The following is a 19,921-nucleotide window of genomic DNA, read 5'->3' as shown; positions in this document are numbered from 1 at the left end:
TTTTGTATCACCCCGTCGAAGACGAGAGGTACTCGAGGGCGCTTGGCTTGTTGAAAGGCTTCCGAAGATATTTGTCGGTATTCAACCCTGATAATCCACATTCAGAAAGCAATTGACGGTATTCGTCTTAGTATTCAAATGAGCTCTAACGACGCGGGCATCATTCCAACACGGTTCGCCCAGTTTCCTAGCCAGGCACTAGCTCCCACCCTCGTATAGGGCAGAGAATCGAAGCACTGGAAGGATAGCATGGCAGGTGTTTCGCCTTATGAACGCAATTCCATCCCCTGCGTATGGTAAGAATTGCCCTGTCCTCACTAGGCTCTCCAGATTCAAGGACCAGGTGTTTTGGCCTTCTCAGATCCATTATTGTTTGCTCTTCTTCCAAAATCGGAAATCACGGATTTCAGCCTTGAAATTCTGTCTTCAAGGTCATGAATTTCTCTTTCCTGCTCACCAACCGTACGGTCCACGTCAGGTAAGCTCTCCACCACGCCTTGGGCCTTTTGTATCCGAATCTTGATCGAGCTGACCTCTGTCGGAAGATCCTTGGTGTCTAATTGGGGAGGCAAATTTGAACCCAAAACTGCGATCTCAGCCGCCGCGGATGTAGGGCCAGGGCCCGAGGCAGAGACGCCTCCTAGCAGTTCAGTATTGTTATTATCATTGCCGACCGCTGAAGTTGGCTGTTGCGGTTGCACCTGGCTTTGTTCCGCTCCAGGAGCAGTGTCATTTCCGGTATTGGTGGCCCCTTCCCCGTTTGTTTGAGGGGAGAGCAATCGGGTAATCACGCCATGTAACGGAGGGATGAAATCAAAGGTCTGCGGAGGTGGAAAAGAGACGGCCTGCGGCGTTGTAGGCGAGTCGTTAATCGCGGGGGTTTCGGGCGCAGATGATTTTGGGCCTGGCGTTACGGCGGTTGGCGACCTGGAAGCCATCGCGGTTGTGGGGGGGAATAGGAGGCGAACAGAAAACGATCCGAGGTGAGTATTCCGTGAGAGCGAACCGGAAGTCAGAAAAAACTAATAATGGGGCTCCAGATAGCAAAACAATGTTGACTCTCCCGAAAGCTGGGGAATTGTTTAGGGAAGAGTCGGAACGCGGTCGAGAACGGAAGAGCGACAGCAAAAGTGACGTAGAAATCGCGGAAAAAGAAAGAAAAGCGCCGGTTTCCCAAAGCGTCACCGGAGCCCCTCCATACTATTCTTCCAAGTTGTTGCTCTCACCGGCCACTGCCTCGACTGCACGTTTTTTCCTCCCGCTCTCTTCTACCTCTTCTTCATCATCAATACCTTTTGCTTGTTTACTTTATTTTTCTGTGAGTACCTCATTCCTCTCAATTGACTCTCTACGGTCTGCAATTCCGTAGTTACTATCACTATGAGCTGACATTAACTGTCCGCTTCTAGGATCAGCTACGAGCTAGATATTCATTATGGCCAAGGTTGACCAGAAGGTTGCTCTGAGTATGCAATTCCAGATTTCCAACTACGTCTCACAATATGGCATTCATTAATACGAACGTGTAGTTGTTATCGACGGTTGGGGTGTCGCTGGCCCCAACTCTCGCGAAGATGGCGATGCTATCGCAGCTGCCGAGACCCCGTTCATGTCTGGTTTCGCTGAAGCCAACTCGAAGACGGCTCAAGGCTACACCGAGCTTGACGCTTCATCGCTCGCCGTCGGATTGCCCGAGGGCCTCATGGGTAACAGTGAAGTCGGCCACTTGAACATCGGTGCTGGTCGTGTCGTCTGGCAGGACAGTGTGCGCATCGATCAGACACTTAAGAAGGGAGAGTTGATCAAGGTGGAAAACATTGCTGCATCTTTCAAGCGTGCTAAGGATGGCAATGGCCGTCTGCACCTCCTAGGTCTTGTTTCCGATGGTGGAGTCCACTCCAACATCACCCACCTTATTGGTCTATTGAAGGTCGCCAAGGAGATCGAGGTCCCTGAAGTTTTTATCCACTTCTTCGGTGACGGACGTGATACCGACCCTAAGAGTGCCGCCAAGTACATGCAGCAACTGCTTGATGCTACCAAGGAGATTGGCATTGGTGAAATCGCCACCATCGTTGGACGCTACTATGCTATGGACCGTGACAAGCGCTGGGAGCGTGTTGAGGTTGGTGTGAAGGGCATACTCTCCGGTGAAGGCGAGGAGAGCTCCGACCCCGTCAAGGCCATTGAAGACCGCTACGCCCAGGACCAGACAGACGAGTTCCTTAAGCCTATCATCGTTGGTGGCAAGGACAGGCGTGTGCAGGATGACGATACCCTTTTCTTCTTCAACTACCGCTCCGACCGTGTTCGTGAGATCACACAGCTCCTCGGTGACTATGACCGCTCGCCTAGGCCCGACCTCCCCTACCCTAAGAACATCCACATCACCACCATGACCCAGTACAAGACCGACTACACTTTCCCGGTCGCCTTTCCCCCTCAGCACATGGGCAACGTCTTGGCCGAGTGGCTCAGCAAGAAGGATGTTCAGCAGTGCCACGTCGCTGAGACCGAGAAGTATGCTCACGTCACCTTCTTTTTCAACGGTGGTATCGAGAAGCAGTTCCCAGGCGAGGTTCGCGACATGATCCCCTCTCCCAAGGTTGCCACTTATGACCTCGACCCCGAGATGAGTGCCGATGGCGTAGGAAAGAAGATGGAGGAGCGCCTGGCCGAAGGCAAGTTCGAGTTCGTGATGAACAACTTTGCTCCTCCTGACATGGTTGGTCACACTGGTGTCTACGAGGCTGCCATCAAGGGTGTCGCAGCCACCGACAAGGCCATCGGTGTCATCTACGAAGCCTGCAAGAAGAACGGCTACACGCTCTTCATCACCGCTGATCACGGGTAAGTTTTGCCATCCCATGTACACCACCTACCCGAAACCAAAACAAGCTAACCCAACCACCTGGCAGAAACGCTGAGGAGATGCTCAACGAAAAGGGTACCCCCAAGACATCCCACACCACCAACTACGTTCCCTTCGTCATGGCCAACGCTCCCGAGGGCTGGAGTCTCCGAAAGGAACCTGGTGTCCTCGGAGACGTTGCGCCAACCGTCCTCGCTGCCATGGGCATCGAGAAACCCGAGGAAATGTCCGGAGAAAACCTGCTTGTTAAGGCATAAATGTAATAAAGAATATAGATTTTCTTTCACGCTAATTAGAAATAGCTTTATTTATGAAGAGATGAATAGTCACGGAGTTTTGAATTGAGCATATACTGTAGCTCTCAGATATCTTTCTCAAATGTCATGGCAAACCAAGACAGGCAACACCAGTAGCAACCAAGCGCGAAATGTGCGCCTTAGGCCCTGCGCTTAATGTAGCAGATAGGCAAATCCAATACTAACGATATACCACAAATGTTTCCCGGGGCTCCCTATCAAGGTCGATTTGACCTTCTCACAGGCGACAATCACCGGTCCCAATTCCCCGCTACTAGGCGCAAAGAATGCACCGTGTGAATTGCTAGCTCAAATGGCGTTCATAGACTGGGTATCACTCCATCAACTTCCTCTATTTCCCAAACAATATCATAGTCCGGGTTCTTAATCCGACGGTCTCGAGGCAAGCTGGAGCTCACGCAGACGCGGAGGCGGCAGCAGCCTGTTGCTGAATCTGACTTTGGAATTGGATCATCTAAATAGCCTATTAGTCTGGGATTAACCTTTAGAATTACACTCAGGAGACTCACGTCTGACCGCTTCTTATCAGTCTTTTCTTCGTTTTCCTTTATTTGGCCCTCGATCCGTTTACTGCGAATTCATAATAAGCAAAGGTCCCCGCTCAGTTCCTCGACCCCAGCTTCTGCACATTGGGTAGTCGATAACAGAGGACGCATACATACATCTCTTTTTCAATGAACTCTAGGCGTCCATTAACGGCCATCAATGCCTCGCTCTTGTCTTGCTTCAATAGTACCGGGCCGATGAGCTTGAAGATATTGGCGTCATCGTCGAGGGATGTGAACTCGGTCTGGACGCTCTTGTTCTCCTGCTGTTGAGATTCGAGTTTTTGGCGCGCATCGACAAGGCCGTCAAGCTCTATTGGGAGGTTCTTGTCAGTGCCCTGTCTTATAAATGGTTGCTATAATAGATCACAGAGGGGGTTCACTGGTGCCCCGCTCCGCTTCCAAGGACACAATTGTAGACGTACCGGTCTGGAGAGTCTGGTATTCCTCCGACAGGGCTTGCATCTGCTTCTGTGGGTCTGCCATGGTTAAGAAATGTAGGAGAAATGAAAAGAGAAAAGGCTGTGAGGGGAAAAGTTGATGGCTGATGCTGGAGCGGCAGAAAAGCATCCAGAGCACAAGAGAGTTACCGAAAGGCGGCGTTGTCCAGGCAAGACCGATCAACTCCCTCTCCACCCCATCTGATCCCCGCGAACAAAACAACGCCGCTGCTCTCTACTCGTCGCTCGTGTTGTCCTTTTTTTCTTTCTCGTCCTTCCTATACTTTCCTCGTAGCGAAAAACCTCCATCCTCGAATCTCTTGTTTTACCGCATTACGACCTCCTAGGCAACCCTTCGCTTCCCTTCAACTCCCCGCTTTCAAGTTCCCCTCTTTGCGTCTCAGCCAGCCGTGCCTGATCGAATCGCTCTCCAGAAACGGAAAAGAAGTAGCCGACAAGCCACTGGAAATCTGCCGCCAGAATGAGCAACACCGACTTTCTCGGCCGCGCGATTGACACCGTCAAGAAAGCCATCGAGAACGACAATGAGGGCGAGTACGAGAAAGCTTATCAGCAATACTACTCCGCGCTAGAGCTATTCATGCTCGCCCTGAAATGGGAGAAGAACCCCAGGTCCAAGGAGATGATCCGCGCAAAGACGGGCGAGTACATGGATCGCGCGGAGAAGCTGAAGAACCATCTGGCGTCGCAGGATAGTCGGAAAAAGCCAAGTGCGGTAGGCGCCAACGGCAAAGTGTCGCAAGGCAGTGGAAAAGGCGGGTATGTTGTCGTCTAATCTCCATCATAGCTTTCGGCTGTACTGATTTGCGTTTCTCCTTGCCGTATAGGAAGGAAGAGGACGACGGTGAAGACGCCGATTCGAAAAAGCTACGGTCCGCCCTTGCTGGTGCCATCTTGTCGGAAAAGCCGAATGTGCAATGGGAGGACGTTGCGGGTCTTGAGGGCGCAAAGGAGGCCTTGAAAGAAGCAGTCATTCTCCCCATAAAGTTTCCACACTTGTTTACTGGACGGCGACAACCGTGGAAGGGTATTCTACTCTACGGGCCTCCGGGTACTGGAAAGTCCTATCTCGCCAAGGCCGTCGCAACAGAGGCAAACAGCACATTTTTCAGTGTCAGCAGTAGTGATCTGGTTTCGAAATGGATGGGTGAGAGTGAAAGGTAAACTTCCGAAGCCTATGTGTCGTGCCTGTCCAGAACTGACGCCACCTTACAGACTCGTGAAACAGCTCTTTAACATGGCCCGAGAGAACAAACCCGCGATTATCTTTATCGATGAAGTTGATGCGCTCTGTGGTGCTCGTGGGGAGAACGATTCTGAGGCTTCTCGCCGTATCAAGACCGAATTGCTTGTTCAAATGGACGGAGTAGGCAATGACTCCAAAGGCGTCCTCATTCTAGGCGCAACGAATATTCCTTGGCAGCTAGATGCCGCTATCCGCCGAAGATTCCAACGACGGGTCCATATTAGTCTACCAGACGTCAACGCGCGCATGAAGATGTTCATGCTAGCAGTGGGCTCGACACCCTGCCTTATGACACAGGCCGACTACCGGTCACTCGCAGAACAAAGCGAGGGCTACTCCGGCAGCGATATCAGTATCGCAGTCCAGGACGCACTTATGCAACCCATTCGCAAAATCCAGACAGCAACACACTACAAGAAGGTAAGGTCAACCTCCTTTTGCATGCTCAGTCGGTCCAGCGCTAATCCAATTCACAGGTACTACATGAAGGCCAAGAGAAATTAACTCCATGCTCCCCCGGCGACAATGGTGCAATGGAGATGAGGTGGGAGAATGTCGAGGCCGAGCAACTCCTAGAACCTCCTCTCGTACTCAAAGACTTCATTAAGGCCGTTCGCAACTCGCGACCAACAGTCAGCCAAGATGATCTAAAGAGGAATACTCAATGGACGGAAGAGTTCGGCAGTGAGGGTGCCTAATCCTATATGCGTCGTTTCTCAGTCCTTTTTGCGTATTCATCTCCGGTGTTGAATCCGATAGACCATTCCTCTATACATAACGCCGACATTAGCGTTCAACTATCTTGTTGGTTATATCCATGCGCGCCGCTCTCCTCATTCCCGTCGTCATCACGAAGTCATCCCTGGTCCACTTATTGCTAGTTCACCTACTACCTTTGACCTTTGATGCGGTCCATGTCCATTTTCTCCTCACATACCGGTGTTAAGCGTTTTTATCTGTTGGATGAGGCTACCTAGGCAGGCAAGGCGTTACATTGCTTTCAACTGTTTCTTGAATTCATAGCGTACCTAAATCTAGTGCCAAAATACAACTAACAACTTGAACTTGAAGAATTTTTATGCACTGTACGATCGTGTGCTTTCTGCCCTTTCCAATCCTGATCAAGATGATATGGCCTCCTCAGCATCTATCTATCAACGAAACAATAGGAAACTACGGACCAGCGGGCTAGATGGATGAAAGGGTAGACAATCAACAATTTTCGGTTAAATATGCAGAGAAAAAAATCCAAAGAGGCCCCTTGGTAGTAGGTATTCATGCGACTGATAACTAAATCTTAAACCAAGAGCAGAGCACCGAGTCATGTCATCCATGCAACTCCAGGGAAACGCCAATACATGTAAATGAAAGCAAAACACGAAGGCAAAATCAATAAAGGCCACAATCATCGCTGGGGAATCACTTATTCAATATAAACAAAAAAGGGAAAAGAGCTTCCAAAAATGCGGGAGGGACGGAGTGCAGTTCTATGCCTTTAATGACTCCCTCTCCCTCCTCTTTATAACTTCATTCTTAGCCCGCTTGAGGCCCTCACCTAGCTTTGTCGTCTTCTTCCACTCGCGCCCCATCCTTTGCATTCGAACGATGGCCTTGACCATGGAAACGGCTGTCTTGAGCTTCTCAGTTGGAGTTCGGGCATTGTTGCGATCACGGGCCTTGACACCCATCTCGGAGATCATGCGGAGGTCGGCTTCATTGCTACACAGAGAGAAAATCAGTCAGTACATTTACTTTAGGGAGGAATTGCAGCCGGATAACATACCAAGCTACCCGAACACGTTCCCCGAGTTCCATCAGGCCCTTACTCCACGCCAGGTCACAACGGAACTTCTGCTCCCTCTTGAGTCGCGCGCGGAGCCAGAGGATTTCCTTGCCTAGGCCGAGCATCTCTTTTTCGTGCTTGGTCCTATTCTCTCCCTTGGTTCCTGCCTTTTCCATGGCGTGCTTGTAACGGTCTTGAAGAGAGTCGAGTTCTTTGATTGCTGCGTTGGCCTTGCGAGCGTAAGATGCACGTTCTTCGCGGATTCTGCGAGTCCTAGCTTCGGCGTCGTTCACCTGAGCTTCTTTCTCTGAGACTTTGAGGGCCAAAGATTCAGCTTCCAAGGTAGATTGTTTAAGTAGCTCGTGCAGGTCACGCTGGTCTTCTTCCCGCATTGCGGCTCGTTCGAGACTGTGGTTCTTTGATTTCAGCTCCCTTAAAGCACGATGCGCGTCTGAGAGCTGCTTCCTTAGAGACCGAACCTCTTCATGCAATTTACTAGCAGGTGACGACGAAGGGGATTGGATGTCGAGTTTCTTGATCGTTGCATCATGTAGTTCTCTCTCGAGCTCTACGACCTTCGACTTGTAAGCACGAATCGAAGCTTTCTGGTCGGCTTCGCGCTGAATTAACGCCTTCTCTCGCTTCCGCACTTCATCCAGACTATGACGCAGAACTGATAGATCTGCGGAGCCGGCTGACTGCTCATAGTCCGCGGGAGGCTGTTGCTCGAGAAGCTCTTCCAACTCATGGATACGCCTCTCGAATCGCTGTAGTTTGCCTTTGGCCAGCGCGAGTTCTCGTTCTTTTCCACCGGAGGCCGACTGTAGTTTGTCATGGAGCTGATCGATCTCGGCAGACAAACGGTTCTCCTCCAGAGCAGCTCTTTCAATCTCACTTCCCAGTTGATTCTCGAGCGAGTCTTTGGTCTCCAGGAGCGACATTCTGTCTTCTTTGAGCCTCTTAAGTTCGTTTTCCAGCCGAAGCGATGTTTTTCGAAGCTCAACCTTCTCCTTATCAAATTTGGTCGTGTCACCCACTTGATTCTGGGCTTGTTCTAGCTGCACTTGGAGCTCATCGCGTTCCGTCTCGATATCGACCTTTGTCGTTCTCAAGTCATGCAACTCAACATGTGCATTGGCCAATTGGTCGCGAAGCTTCTGCTTATCAGCAAGTATCTTCTGTACTTGCCCATCCTGTTCAGTGGGCCCTTTCTCGGAGCGTTCTTTAGCATATTCTTGTTCTTCCTCCAGGTTTGACTGGAGAACAACCACCTCATCCTCGAGAGACTGGACTCTTTCCTTGAGTGTTGCTTCCGCGCGTCTCGATAGGCGAAGCTCCTCTTTGACAGAAAGTAGCTCATGCCGTATTTGGTCGATGACTTCTCGCTTCGCAGACAGATCGTCATTTAATTCTTTCACCTGTCGACCAAGAACGGCCTCGGCATTGAAATGCCTCGCTTTCTCGCTATCAATGACATCTTGCAGTTTAGACTCTTTCCCTGTCAGCGTGTGTTCCACTTGTTCGAGCTTCTCGATAGTCCGCTTGAAACCTGCGGCTTGATCTTCCGCCCTGTCCTTTTGAAGTTGTAAGTTGCGCCTCATGCTCTCCCATCGGTCTTGCTCGAGAGCGAACTGTCCCTCCTTATCTTCGATTTCGTGGTGAAGGGATTCTATCTCTTCTTGCAATCGCTCAATATCTTCCAAATATTGGGAGCGCACATTCTCCGCCTCTTCCGAGGCGTTATGTTTCTCGGCATCAAGCGATTCCTGGAGCTCCCGGATTTTAGACTGTGATTTGGCAAGTTCGCTTTGCAGGTTGCCGGACTCGTCTGTCAGGGCGTGATGCCGAGTATGAAGGAGAGCCTTTTCATCACTCCTGCGTTGGATTTCATCTTGCGCTTCATGAAGCTGAGCATTTAGGCTGTCCCGTTCCTGACAGGCCAGCTCGCGCTCCCGTCTTATTTGACCAAGCTCTTCCAGTAATCTCTGTTGTTCGTTGTCTGTGTTTTTGCGAGACTCCTGAGATTGTTCTTCAAGGCTAGTCATTCGTTGGGCTTTTGATTCAAGCTCCTCCTTGAGATCATTGTTCTTCTGACGAAGCTCCTTCACCTCCTCTTCCAACTGACGGGCAAGGCCCTTGGTGCTAAAAGATTTGTTCGCCATCTCATCCTGCAGCTCCTGCAGGTTCTCCTCAGCCCGCTCCTTCTCCTCCAAAACCTGCTGTTCAGAGGTTCGCGCGTCGATAGCTTCCGATTTTGCTTGGTCAAGAGAGTCCTGCAGATCCTCCAACTGTTCCTTGGCTCGTCGAAGCTCCGATTCCAACTCAGACAGTGCATCATTTTCTTGGCCGTCTTTGTCTTTCAGTTCCTCGATCTCCTCTTCGCGCTCCTCAATTGTGCGGTCTTTCTCCCTGAGGGACATTTCCAAGTCCTCAATGTCATCTCGCAGCTTGTCGATTTCCTCTGACTGCGAGTCCTTTGCTTCCCTTAATTGCTCTTGGAGTTCCCTCACACGCTGGTCCCTGCTATCGAGCTCCTCCCGCATCGACTCCATCTCACGTTGTACAGTCTCATCCGTATGTCTTCTGCGCATATTTTCCTTGAGGTCCTGGAACTGTTGGCGGTAGGCTTCCAGGTCGCGTTCGGCTTGTTGGAGACCCTTTTTATACCGTGAGATATCGCGTTGCATCGTCAATTTCGAGACCTTGAGTTCTGTATTCTCCAGCAGCGCTGTATGGCTGTAGGCTGGCCCGGCCTTTTCTAATTGTTCTTGGAGGAAGTGGATCTTCAATTTGAGCCCAAAGTTGTCCTTGTCAAGCTTATCGATTATCTGCAGAAGTCAGCACGTCGTTCATAAGACAATGTACTAATTAATCTTTTTTTGTACCTTTTCCTGTTCTTTTAATGTCATATTATTCCCATCGCCGAGGATGTTTCCATCTCTACTAGTAAGCCCTGGGAGCGGCGTGCTCTGGACACTGCTGCTGGCTACTTGGGGAACAGGTGTCGGGTCATCGACCGTCGCGTCTTCCTCATCAATGCCTGTCATATCCGCTCCAGGTAACCCTGGCGTGTTTCCATTACTCCGATAGCCCGGCCTCAGGTAAGATGGGGTTTTCGGCGCGCTGGGCCCTCCTCGCGTTGACGTATTTTTCATGTAATTGTTCTTCATGGCGCTCTTTAGCATTGGGGTGAATTCACCCTTCACACCCGTCGTGGGAAGCTGTTGCCGTGAATTTAACGCGCTCCTCGTTGACTTCGGGCCGCCAGTCGCCCGGGGTGTGTTGAGCTTCGATCCTGCAGAGCTACGTCTGCGCCCGTCGCCGAGAACCTTGAGAACATCTTCATCTTTTGAGGGTGTCTGGAATGAGTTTTCGACCGAGTCGAGGGCCGATAGATTGTGCCGTCCGACGCTGCGATAGCCATTCGTCAGGTAAGTCGCGTTCCCGTCGACTTCGGTGCGCGGGGTGTCGATGTATGGGTAAGCCATTTTCGGGTTCAGTCGCGCGGAAAATTGCTGTAGTTGGTGGATTCAATAAAATTCCAATGTCCTCCAGCGCACAAACCTCCCCGACAACGCGGGATAAAAGAGTTGGGCTCAATGGGTAGAAGCAAGACACATTGGTGATGGACGTGTTTTGGGCGGTGAAAGTAAATGCTCGAAGTTGTTGACATCTAGCTCGAAGCGGCTTAGCGTTAACGGCGGGCACATGTCGGACCGGGGATTATCCGCGTTTCGGTTGGTATGAAGTCATACCAATGGTAATTTTAGCCTCTGGATTTTGGACTTGCGGCGAAAAAAGAACGCGATAGCTCCTGTGCAAATTAGGGAGCTTTTAAGAAGTGGATAATTATGGCGCCCATGTCGCAGGAGGATATCGAGTGGTTCAAGTCCACCTTTCGGCCCATTCCTAAACCTGAACTACCGGACGACTGCATCGAATACTCGTTACAATATATTCCTACAAGCCCCGCCCCCGCTGTTGTCGATGAGGTCGCGGATACACGAGCACGGTTGACGGAGGTGCAGAGATCCTCTGCTGAATTGACTAAACAATTACTAAAAAACTATATATGGCAAAGAGAGGCATTTCGCCTTGAGCTTACCAAAAAAGACGGTATGTTTGCGCCGCGCCATACCTCTTTGTCTTACGAGCATATCTAACAAGATCATGTCTTAGGAACAACCATATTAAGCGGTCGGACAAATTTCGGAGACTCAGTCGAAGATGAATGGGTGATCGTGTATCTGTTGCGGGAGTTGACGAAGAAACACCCAGATGCCTGGGCTACGGTGACAGATAATGATGGTCAGTTCCTCCTTGCAGAAGCTGCCGGTGCGTTGCCTTCATGGCTGGAACCGGAAATAGCAGATAATAGGGTATGCCTCGCCTTTCTAACCCACAACTTTACCGCATATGCTAACTGCTCATTAGGTATGGCTGCATCAGGGAGATCTTGTTGTCATTAAGCCGAAGAATGAAAAGGGCAAAGTCACGGAAACGATATCGCTGCCGGAGGCGAGGAGGATAATAAAAGAGGATCCCAAGCGACTTATGCGCTCAGCCATGATTCAGGAAGAGGCATTTTACCGACTACGGAATTATCCCAAGCAGATTAGTGAGAACCTCCATTCGGCTTTGGTTACTATCCCTCGCAAGGTGGCCTACCTCTTGCATCAAAAGCCCGCTTATATATCTCCCGCTGTCGAAGCCTTTTACCTTCGGGATCCAATCGCATTGAGGCCTCTTCGAGGCAAAGATGCAGGAGACTTACTTTTCAAGCCTGAGGATTTCATTACAGTGAGCACCAGATTTACACGGACTGGCTATGCGCAAATTAAAAGCCAGGATTTCCCGGCTCCCAAATCTTGGGTCGGAAAATTACCTTCTATTGAGGATCGGAAGTTATATGACCGTGCTGATACGGGTATGAAAGTTACTTCAGGGTTCGAAATGCTTCTCACAGACCCCCAGAATCAGGATAAGCAGCTGGTGCGAGAGATGAAACTTATACTCGAGGACTTGGATACGGGGGATGAATCTCTTCCCACTGATGAAGAGATTCAAACTTGGGAGAAGCGTGAGGATGACGAAAAGTGGTTGGACATTAACTTTGAGGACCTGGACACGGAGCTTAAAGGGAAGGGCAAAGAGAAGGAAAAGTCTGCGGGAGAATTTGGCGACTCCAATGCACAAGAAAATCTGCAACGTATAGTTTCTCAGTTTGAGAAGTTCTTAAACGACGAATCAGCCGGCTTCGAAGGAGCCGACTTCATTGACGATTACGGAACAGATTCTGATGTCGACGAGGATGAGGAAGAAGAATTGGATAGCGAAGGGGAGGACAAAGACGCATCCTTTGACGAGGAAGAATTTTCCAGAATGATGAAAGAGATGATGGGCATGCCGTCGTCTATGCCGCCTTCCTTGCCTGGTCTTAGCGGGCCGTCCGCACCACCGAAGACGTCCAAACGAGTGGAGGAACTGGACACCGACTCCGAGGATGACACTGAACAAATACAGCAGCTTTCAAGAGAAATGGAAGCTGAATTGAAAGGAACGGGAGTTCTGAACTTGAACCGTCCTAGTGATGTCTCTCAGGGCAAACGTGCCGTGTCTCAGGAAGAACCAAATGAAGGGATAAATGGGGGCGCGGAAGCCGAGGGCGATAACATCAATATCAACCTTGTGAAGAACCTCTTGGAAAGCCTTCAGGGACAGTCAGGGTCGGCAGGTCCAGCAGGGAACATACTTTCCATGATGAATGTGCCTATGCCGAAAGACGATCGCGAACGGTGATCTGCTCTACAAAAATTGGTGGAGTTGTAACGACTTTGTGTTTTGCATTTTCAGGAGCGCGGGTGCATAGTCTGAGATTGAAGATAGAATGGACAGCATCAGATAGAACAGGATCATCAAGGAGTATGTCTCCTAACCCACTGAACATTGCTGAAAAGTATACTTTCCAGATTTGGAACCCCGGAAAGCCACGGAGACAGACGTTATCAGTCACGTGCTACTGCTTATCGGGGCTGTTCCCCTCTCTCGATCTCTCCGCTTCTTTCCTAGTTCTTCCTCCTCATCCCACCCCACCACGGTCCCAACCCTGATAAACTTCAGGCTGTGCAATACACTGCTGGTGACACTCGTTTTCTGAAAGTCAAACTTTCTCCCAGACTTCCGGCCTTCCAGCAGTTCAAGCTCCGTCTACGCAGTCTTTGCATTTCCCTGGGTTTAAAGATCTGGCCCACTGTCAGCCGTGGTGGTGGAGACACTTAGTGTTGGGTGACATACCCTGCTGCGCCCATAAAGTATTCAAGCCGGCCGGACCTTCCTGTCACAAGCAACATATGCGTTTTATTGTCTGTCGGTGACTTTGACGCTCCTGTATCCCCATTCAAGGTCATGGCGACTGCTGCCCATTGCTACTATTGCTTCGAGTGCCTGGCTGCATCGTATGAGGGTAATGACTCTATCAGCCTTGCCGCTGTGGAAGAGCTATGGGAAAGACACGAACAGTTCAAGAAACTTTCCGAGCTTCAAGACGGCGAAGCGTTACCTTCAAGTGAGAACGACATCCCTGGGCAGCAGCCTGTAAACGATATTGAAGAACCAGGTCAGGGAGTGCAGAGCATCTCACGCCCTCAGACCATTAAGCTCCCGAGTATCGACCGCCTTCAGACCCAGGCAGCTGATTCTAGTGTATCTACAACACCATCAACGATGTCTAACAAGTCATCAAGCTCCGTCTTCTCGAGTGCTACCACATCCAGCTCGATGTCTTCGCAGTCAGATACTCCAAGCGCACCACAGAGGCTAGGCGAGCAGAAATACCCCCTGTTCGTCACATGGAACACACTATCGAAGAGCGGCCGTAAATCCTTGCGTGGGTGTATCGGTACATTTGAGCCGCAAGTACTTCCTCGTGGCCTGAAGCACTACGCCTTCGAATCGTATGTACACCTACCACGCATCGCTACCGCCGCCTTCAAACCCTTCCCCATAGACCCAAGCTAACTAACCCATCAACAGTGCCTTTGAAGACACCCGGTTTTCTCCAATCCCAGAATCACTTCTCCCCTCCCTCTCCTGTTCTTTAACTCTCCTAGGGACTTTCGAACCATGCACAAACGCCCTAGACTGGACGCTCGGCGTCCACGGAATCCGCATCTCATTCATTCATCGCGGCCGCCGCTTCGGTGCAACGTATCTCCCCGACGTTCCGGTCGAACAAGGCTGGACGAAAGAAGAAACCGTGAAGAGCTTAATGCACAAAGCTGGGTGGGACGCTCCGTACGAAAGCTCCACGAGGAGATTCCTCAGGGGTAGCAGCAGCACAAGCCAGAACCCGACGTCTTCGAAGCCATGGGACCAGGTCTCAGACTTCCGCACCGTCAAGTATCAAGGCCTCAAGTCGTCTGCAGACTACGAGCACTGGCAAGAATGGCGTAAATGGGTGCTGTCTTTGGATGATGGGAGTGAGAATTTGTTGACTTGATCATCTTGCACTCACTCTTATGCCGGGGTCACCAGGCCAGTAGTATCACGGGATACGACTTATGTTCTATGACAACCCTCCACGATGGCTATGATAAATGGACGGGTGTTTTATCCGGTATAGGCGTTATTTTGTTTCAATTGGCTGAAGATATTCCGGGGTTATAATAGGTACGTAGAATGCAATATTGTATTCATTCAATAATATTCGTAATGGAAGCATGCACTACATTCATGTTTCTGTAAGTGGCAGGTGCTAGAGTGTTATATAAATAAATATGCCAAGTATATTTATAAGAAACTCCTAGATCTGTTTTAACATCATCGAACAAATCCATATATATATATATCAGAGCCATGCTAGGTATATACCAAGCAATACAATAAGTAGATAAGTGATAAGTCGATATCCCGAAGTGGTCATGTTTAGCCCGTAAGGTTATTCACAACCAGTATGATGAACAAGACCAAACAACAATCATATATCACCAATAAATGCACAACCGAGAAAAGCCAGAGCTAAAATGAACGGCAGTGCAGCTTATAACGAGCGCGCGGGGGAGAAAAAGATATCATCATCCAACAGATAGATAGACAGAAAGGGTTTATAAGAGGGTAAGGGTATCGCTATTCTATTCCATATGCAGGCATTTCTCCTCGTGTTATAATCATCGACGCGGCGTAAACTGTCCACCTCGGTTGGCGGTTTTACTCCATAGCCCAGCAACGGTAGCCTTGACTTTTCGTTCTTGTTCTCGGATCTGGTGGTCTGTTTGGCCGCGGGCATTGCCACGGCTGTCTATTTCCATCTGGTCGCCGCTTCCGCCACCCTGTGGGGTGTTGGATGATGATCGATCCTCTGTGACTTCGCTCCCGTTAACCTGCTCGGGCTTGGGGTCGACGCTCATCATGCCGTCCATCATGAGGCCACCGTTTTCGCGCAGTTTGTTGATGGCGCGGACGGTGTCGATTGCTTTGTGGAGGGTGCGGCGGGCGTTGAAGTTCTTCTTGACAGTTGGTAGAAGATCTTGGGCCTCGTTCTGAGCCTGTGGGTCGTATGGCGGGTTCACCCAGGGGTGTTGCAAGGCTTGGTGGGCTGTTAGACGGGCTTGTGGGTTGACTGTTAAACAGGCTTTGATGAATTCTCGGGCTTCAACAGATACGCCGCGCCAATACTCCACGGGCGTGAATGAATATGAAGCCTCGAGAATGGCCTGCATCTCTTCGAGATTGGAGTCGCGGTCGAAAGGAGTGTATCCGCAGAGCATGAAATAGGTGATTACCCCAACAGCCCAGATGTCGCTGTATTACAGTTAGTCGCTGGCATTTCATGGGGATGGTATTTGGGGACGGTAGAGACATACACAGGCTTTCCGTGGCCGCTCTTCTTGAAGATCTCGGGGGCCATGTATCCCGGAGTACCGCATGTCGTGGTGAGGACGTGCAATTGTTCCTCGTCCATGATTCGCGATAGACCAAAGTCCGCGATTAACAAGTCTGCGTTATCCTCGGGGGTGCGGAAAAGCAGGTTCTCCGGCTTTAGATCGCGATGTACAATGCCATGGTCATGCAGATATGCGACAGCAGACAGGATAGCGCGAATAAGGTCAGCAGCATCAGATTCATAGTAGCTTCCCTTGCGACAAATACGATCAAATAGCTCCCCGCCCAATGCAAGATCCGTGACAAGGTATACTGCAGCAAAAAGGCGAACCGTTAGCGCAGAGTTCTAGGCAGCCATATGGAAACCAGCACTGGTGGGAGCCGTACAGTTATTCATCGTCTCGAAGTAATCAACCAGGGTCAGGATATTCTGGTGGCCCATTGAAACTTTCTTCAGGATTGCGATCTCATTCCGAACCTGTATCCGCCTTAGCCGACGTTCTGGAGCCCATCCGCAATTATCGGCCTCTGGACAATCGGCCATGAGCGGCAGCCTTTGGGCGAGGAAAATACCATATGTTCACGTCCAGCCATCAGTCGCTTATTTATCACCTTCGCGGCGTAGTATTGACCGGTGTCAATGTGTACACATTCCTTCACGACCGAGTAGGAGCCCGCTCCGAGGGTCTTTCCGGTCTTGTACCGGCATGGTTGGACTTTGGGTTTCTGGCCCGGCTGGGGTTGGGTGGCCATTCCGGAGGAGCAGCAGTACCGGAGATCAGGTTTCGGGAAAGAGTCAGACTGAGGATATATTGCGTTCGCTTCTGTCTCAAAATGACTGGTCAGATTCAAGGAATAGACGGCGCAACCAGCGCAACGATGTAGCAGCGGCGATGAGGGTTAGATTTGTAAGGGAAACCGGCCCAATGTTTCCAAGGCCTAGCCTCTAAATAGACAGGCGCAAACGGGAGAGTTCCAAGAGCGTGGGAGATTTTCGGTGAAGCTTACCTACCTTACTTTGCTATCGGATCGGCCAAGCGACTGCGGGGTTTCGATGCGAGGGGACAGTCCGGACTGGCGGTTCGGAGTCTCGAACCTCTACCAGTCACAAAGTACTAAAAGTGATAGGGAAAAAAAATAGAAAAGAAGGTCAGAACAGGGTCCCGTCGACGACAAGGAGGAGAGTGCGGAGGGAGAAGCGACGGTCGGCCAGACAAAGTGATCGGAACCGGGCTGAGTGCGCCAGTGATCGTCGCGGCAACTCTGCCACCCTTTATACAGATGCCTACGGGGCTGTTTCAAAGCTTGCATTATTTTAATTCACTATTATTCACCCGGATCATAATGTGCTGGAAGGACATTTGGTTTTTTAGGTCTATAAACTTTTGTATATGTATATATATATATATATAATTTCGGTCTGCCTCGGTTCCGACAGTCATGGTCGTCTATATATAGCACCATTGTATATCTATCAATGCGCAAACCGGAAATCCAGCCTTTTATTCCCCTCATCCTTCGTCGTCCGCAAATAGTGGTCCTTCTCCTGGGAACTCATCGCATCCCAGACCCGGTCTCGAGAATTGTTCCGCCAAACGTAGTAGACCTTGATGAAAACTGTCATGACAATGTTCCAGGCCACAAGCGCAAGGAGAACCTTGTTTCCTCGCCTATAGTGGGGTTTGTCGTCCTCGCGATAGATCTACTTGAGTTAGTGATGCCGAGAAAAGTATACTGTAGCAACTGTGTACTTACATTCGAGGAAATAATAGAGCTCGCCTGGCAGATCATGTTATACACTGCGCTGCCGACTGTCCGTGTCCGCACCGTACCGGCGTTGCGCGATGTGAGACTGACTGGGGGATTGTTAGAATAAAATCTTCATTTAGTAGATATTCCTGGCTTACCGTTGATGGAGTGGATATATGGGAAACCTATCAAGAGCACAGTGAGAGCATACCAGCTCCAGGGACTCGCGGTGGACGGCAGCAGTTCCAGCGCCAGGAGCAGAGGCAAACACCATATGGAATAGAACATGACAACCGCCATTCTGTTGTTGATTTTTTCTGAGATCCAGGACCAGAATACAAGTTGGATCAGGAACAGCACATATGCTGGAATCGTCAGGAGATTGGTCTCGAAGGTGTCAAACCCAAGGGATTTCAGATTGAGAGTCAAATACGCCGTGACAGGGTTTGTCGGAATCAGCAACGTGAAGCTGATTGCGTACAAGGGCCATAGATCGTAGTCGGTGAGCGAAGCCCAGAGTAGCTTCAGAGTCAGGCCTTGACGGTTGTGCATCCCTCCCTGGAGGACGCGTTGTTAGTTGTCCTGTCGACCAAAGCATCTCAATAGACATCATTTGACGGATGGACGTACCTTGCCTGGATCATCTCTTAGCACTCGATTGACCATGATGACCTCTTCTCTCTCTGAGAACCAGCCATCTCTGCCCCGGAACCAACTGGCAGTCTGAGTCGGACTTGGGGGAAGATAGAACCACGATACAAAACCGATTATGGCTGTCAGAGCCCCCTCCAAGGCAAACAGCCACCTCCAGCCCTCCCATCCGCCAATCGTACGCATATGGAGTATACCATAAGCCAAAAACGCGGCAACAATGAACGTAAAGTGCGAAGAGCAGTAGAAAAGGCCCACGCGCATCGGGAGCTCCCTGTTCGTATAAAAATAGGACAAGTAGAGTAGCGCATCCGGGATAAAGCCGCCTTCTACCAGACCCAGCAAGGCCCGAGTCGCATAGAAGCTTTTCTCTCCTGTTATCAGACACTGGAGTATCCCAATAACACTCCATGTCATCATCTGGATGGGGATCCAGACGTCGGGCCCGAGTTTCTTGGAAATCATCTGCGAGGGGACTTCGGCGCAGAGAAAGCAGAGATAGAAGACCATCATGCCGTAGTTATACTGGTTTGTCGATAATCCGAGGTCGTCCAGCATGCCGTCGCTCAATGCCTGGGAGATGTTGCCCCGGTCGAGCTGCAGAGCGAAGAACATCAAACAGACCCAGGAACAGATGCGGTAATCGAGCTACAAGACGTAGCTTAGCTCGGAGTGCACTAGAAAACACGAGATAAAGATACTAACCTTCCTGACCAGCCGCTTCTCCTCCTTCTCCGTCCACTCAGCACCGGGGTCATACCGATGTCTCCCTTCATATTCAGGAATCGGCTCATAGAGCTCTGTAGCACCGCCGCCGACAAACGCATCGCCCTTCCTATGATGCAATGTTTGGGTCCCAAGTTTCTCAGAGACCGATTCGTGGACCTGGTCCTTGGAGGCGATCGAGTCCTCAGGAGTTGGCTTCTCTGCCATGATTTCGAAGTCTGCCGTGCAATTGCCAAAACATCTTGGCAAGCGAGCCCTGCCCGAGTTTTATCCTCGCTCATTGAATACGTGCAAATGAATGCAGATGATACCATACACTAGGAGGTATATAATGGCGTGCGAGGAGCTAAATTCATACAATACAACAGACCCTGTGTTTTGCGGAGTACATCTCCGCGGAGCTGCTGCAACGTCCCACCTAACAGATTTCCACGAGAACGAGAATATGCAAGAAAACACCGGATATTGTAGTATGCTGGGATACTATAGTTTATTTTCCCAGTATATTATCTATTTTCAGATAAATAAATGGCCAGAATAGAGTATATGCTCTCTGTTGACGGATTCTTGTTACGTACTGGCCAGCTACACGCTAAGCAGGGACCAACCTGCGTATACTAATTGCGCCCACTGCAGTTAGTTGACACAAAGGGTTCCAGTCGCCACTTAATCCTGGAGGGCTCTGAATAAA

At 50.3% G+C, this 19,921-nt stretch overlaps 10 protein-coding genes across 10 annotated transcripts; 4 read left to right on the top strand and 6 right to left on the bottom strand.

Annotated features, from left to right (window-relative positions):
- Nucleotides 1-332: 332 nt before the first annotated feature.
- Nucleotides 333-938, bottom strand: ASPVEDRAFT_81606 (RNA polymerase II mediator complex middle subunit MED9; the record flags this gene model as incomplete). Its single annotated transcript, XM_040817067.1, has 1 exon — nt 333-938. One exon carries the CDS (start codon nt 936-938, stop codon nt 333-335), a length of 606 nt encoding a protein of 201 aa, XP_040665785.1.
- A 497-nt stretch (nt 939-1,435) lies between these two features.
- Nucleotides 1,436-3,129, top strand: ASPVEDRAFT_51295 (2,3-bisphosphoglycerate-independent phosphoglycerate mutase; the record flags this gene model as incomplete). The annotated part of the gene is made up of 3 exons (XM_040814451.1): nt 1,436-1,466; nt 1,530-2,850; nt 2,919-3,129. 3 exons carry the CDS (start codon nt 1,436-1,438, stop codon nt 3,127-3,129), a joined length of 1,563 nt encoding a protein of 520 aa, XP_040665784.1.
- A 454-nt stretch (nt 3,130-3,583) lies between these two features.
- On the bottom strand, nt 3,584-4,220 carry ASPVEDRAFT_81604 (tubulin-binding prefolding complex subunit YKE2; the record flags this gene model as incomplete). The annotated part of the gene is made up of 4 exons (XM_040817066.1): nt 3,584-3,643; nt 3,699-3,759; nt 3,852-4,047; nt 4,160-4,220. 4 exons carry the CDS (start codon nt 4,218-4,220, stop codon nt 3,584-3,586), a joined length of 378 nt encoding a protein of 125 aa, XP_040665783.1.
- A 435-nt stretch (nt 4,221-4,655) lies between these two features.
- ASPVEDRAFT_128658 (AAA family ATPase VPS4) lies at nt 4,656-6,139 on the top strand (the record flags this gene model as incomplete). Its single annotated transcript, XM_040806569.1, has 4 exons — nt 4,656-4,958; nt 5,027-5,355; nt 5,411-5,861; nt 5,918-6,139. 4 exons carry the CDS (start codon nt 4,656-4,658, stop codon nt 6,137-6,139), a joined length of 1,305 nt encoding a protein of 434 aa, XP_040665782.1.
- A 639-nt stretch (nt 6,140-6,778) lies between these two features.
- Nucleotides 6,779-7,322, bottom strand: ASPVEDRAFT_39405 (uncharacterized protein). Its single transcript, XM_040811914.1, has 2 exons — nt 7,225-7,322; nt 6,779-7,160 (listed from the first exon to the last, which is right to left on the bottom strand). The coding sequence occupies exons 1-2, from the start codon at nt 7,254-7,256 to the stop codon at nt 6,929-6,931; spliced, it is 264 nt and encodes an 87-aa protein (XP_040665781.1). The 5' UTR covers nt 7,257-7,322; the 3' UTR covers nt 6,779-6,928.
- A 2,187-nt stretch (nt 7,323-9,509) lies between these two features.
- Nucleotides 9,510-10,712, bottom strand: ASPVEDRAFT_115236 (putative spindle-pole body protein (Pcp1); the record flags this gene model as incomplete). Its single annotated transcript, XM_040805617.1, has 2 exons — nt 9,510-10,052; nt 10,110-10,712. Coding segments are annotated over 2 exons (1,146 nt in total), but the record flags the coding sequence as incomplete, so codon positions are not given.
- A 363-nt stretch (nt 10,713-11,075) lies between these two features.
- On the top strand, nt 11,076-13,023 carry ASPVEDRAFT_81601 (putative regulatory factor Sgt1; the record flags this gene model as incomplete). Its single annotated transcript, XM_040817065.1, has 3 exons — nt 11,076-11,340; nt 11,404-11,603; nt 11,659-13,023. 3 exons carry the CDS (start codon nt 11,076-11,078, stop codon nt 13,021-13,023), a joined length of 1,830 nt encoding a protein of 609 aa, XP_040665779.1.
- A 606-nt stretch (nt 13,024-13,629) lies between these two features.
- ASPVEDRAFT_127850 (AMMECR1 domain-containing protein) lies at nt 13,630-14,722 on the top strand (the record flags this gene model as incomplete). The annotated part of the gene is made up of 2 exons (XM_040806498.1): nt 13,630-14,177; nt 14,257-14,722. The coding sequence occupies 2 exons, from the start codon at nt 13,630-13,632 to the stop codon at nt 14,720-14,722; spliced, it is 1,014 nt and encodes a 337-aa protein (XP_040665778.1).
- A 244-nt stretch (nt 14,723-14,966) lies between these two features.
- ASPVEDRAFT_39402 (serine/threonine-protein kinase) lies at nt 14,967-17,330 on the bottom strand. Its single transcript, XM_040811913.1, has 5 exons — nt 17,117-17,330; nt 16,678-16,928; nt 16,492-16,582; nt 16,086-16,416; nt 14,967-16,023 (listed from the first exon to the last, which is right to left on the bottom strand). The coding sequence occupies exons 2-5, from the start codon at nt 16,855-16,857 to the stop codon at nt 15,390-15,392; spliced, it is 1,236 nt and encodes a 411-aa protein (XP_040665777.1). The 5' UTR covers nt 16,858-16,928; nt 17,117-17,330; the 3' UTR covers nt 14,967-15,389.
- A 130-nt stretch (nt 17,331-17,460) lies between these two features.
- On the bottom strand, nt 17,461-19,553 carry ASPVEDRAFT_164381 (uncharacterized protein). The gene is made up of 5 exons (XM_040808628.1): nt 19,210-19,553; nt 18,484-19,152; nt 18,012-18,411; nt 17,860-17,960; nt 17,461-17,806 (listed from the first exon to the last, which is right to left on the bottom strand). The coding sequence occupies exons 1-5, from the start codon at nt 19,435-19,437 to the stop codon at nt 17,579-17,581; spliced, it is 1,626 nt and encodes a 541-aa protein (XP_040665776.1). The 5' UTR covers nt 19,438-19,553; the 3' UTR covers nt 17,461-17,578.
- Between the last annotated feature and the right edge of the window lie 368 nt (nt 19,554-19,921).

This window comes from Aspergillus versicolor (assembly GCF_001890125.1).
Source record: "Aspergillus versicolor CBS 583.65 unplaced genomic scaffold ASPVEscaffold_3, whole genome shotgun sequence".
NCBI classification, from domain to species: Eukaryota; Fungi; Ascomycota; class Eurotiomycetes; order Eurotiales; family Aspergillaceae; genus Aspergillus; species Aspergillus versicolor.
Note: the sequence above shows the minus strand (reverse complement) of the source record. Positions and strands in the feature narration are given on the sequence as shown.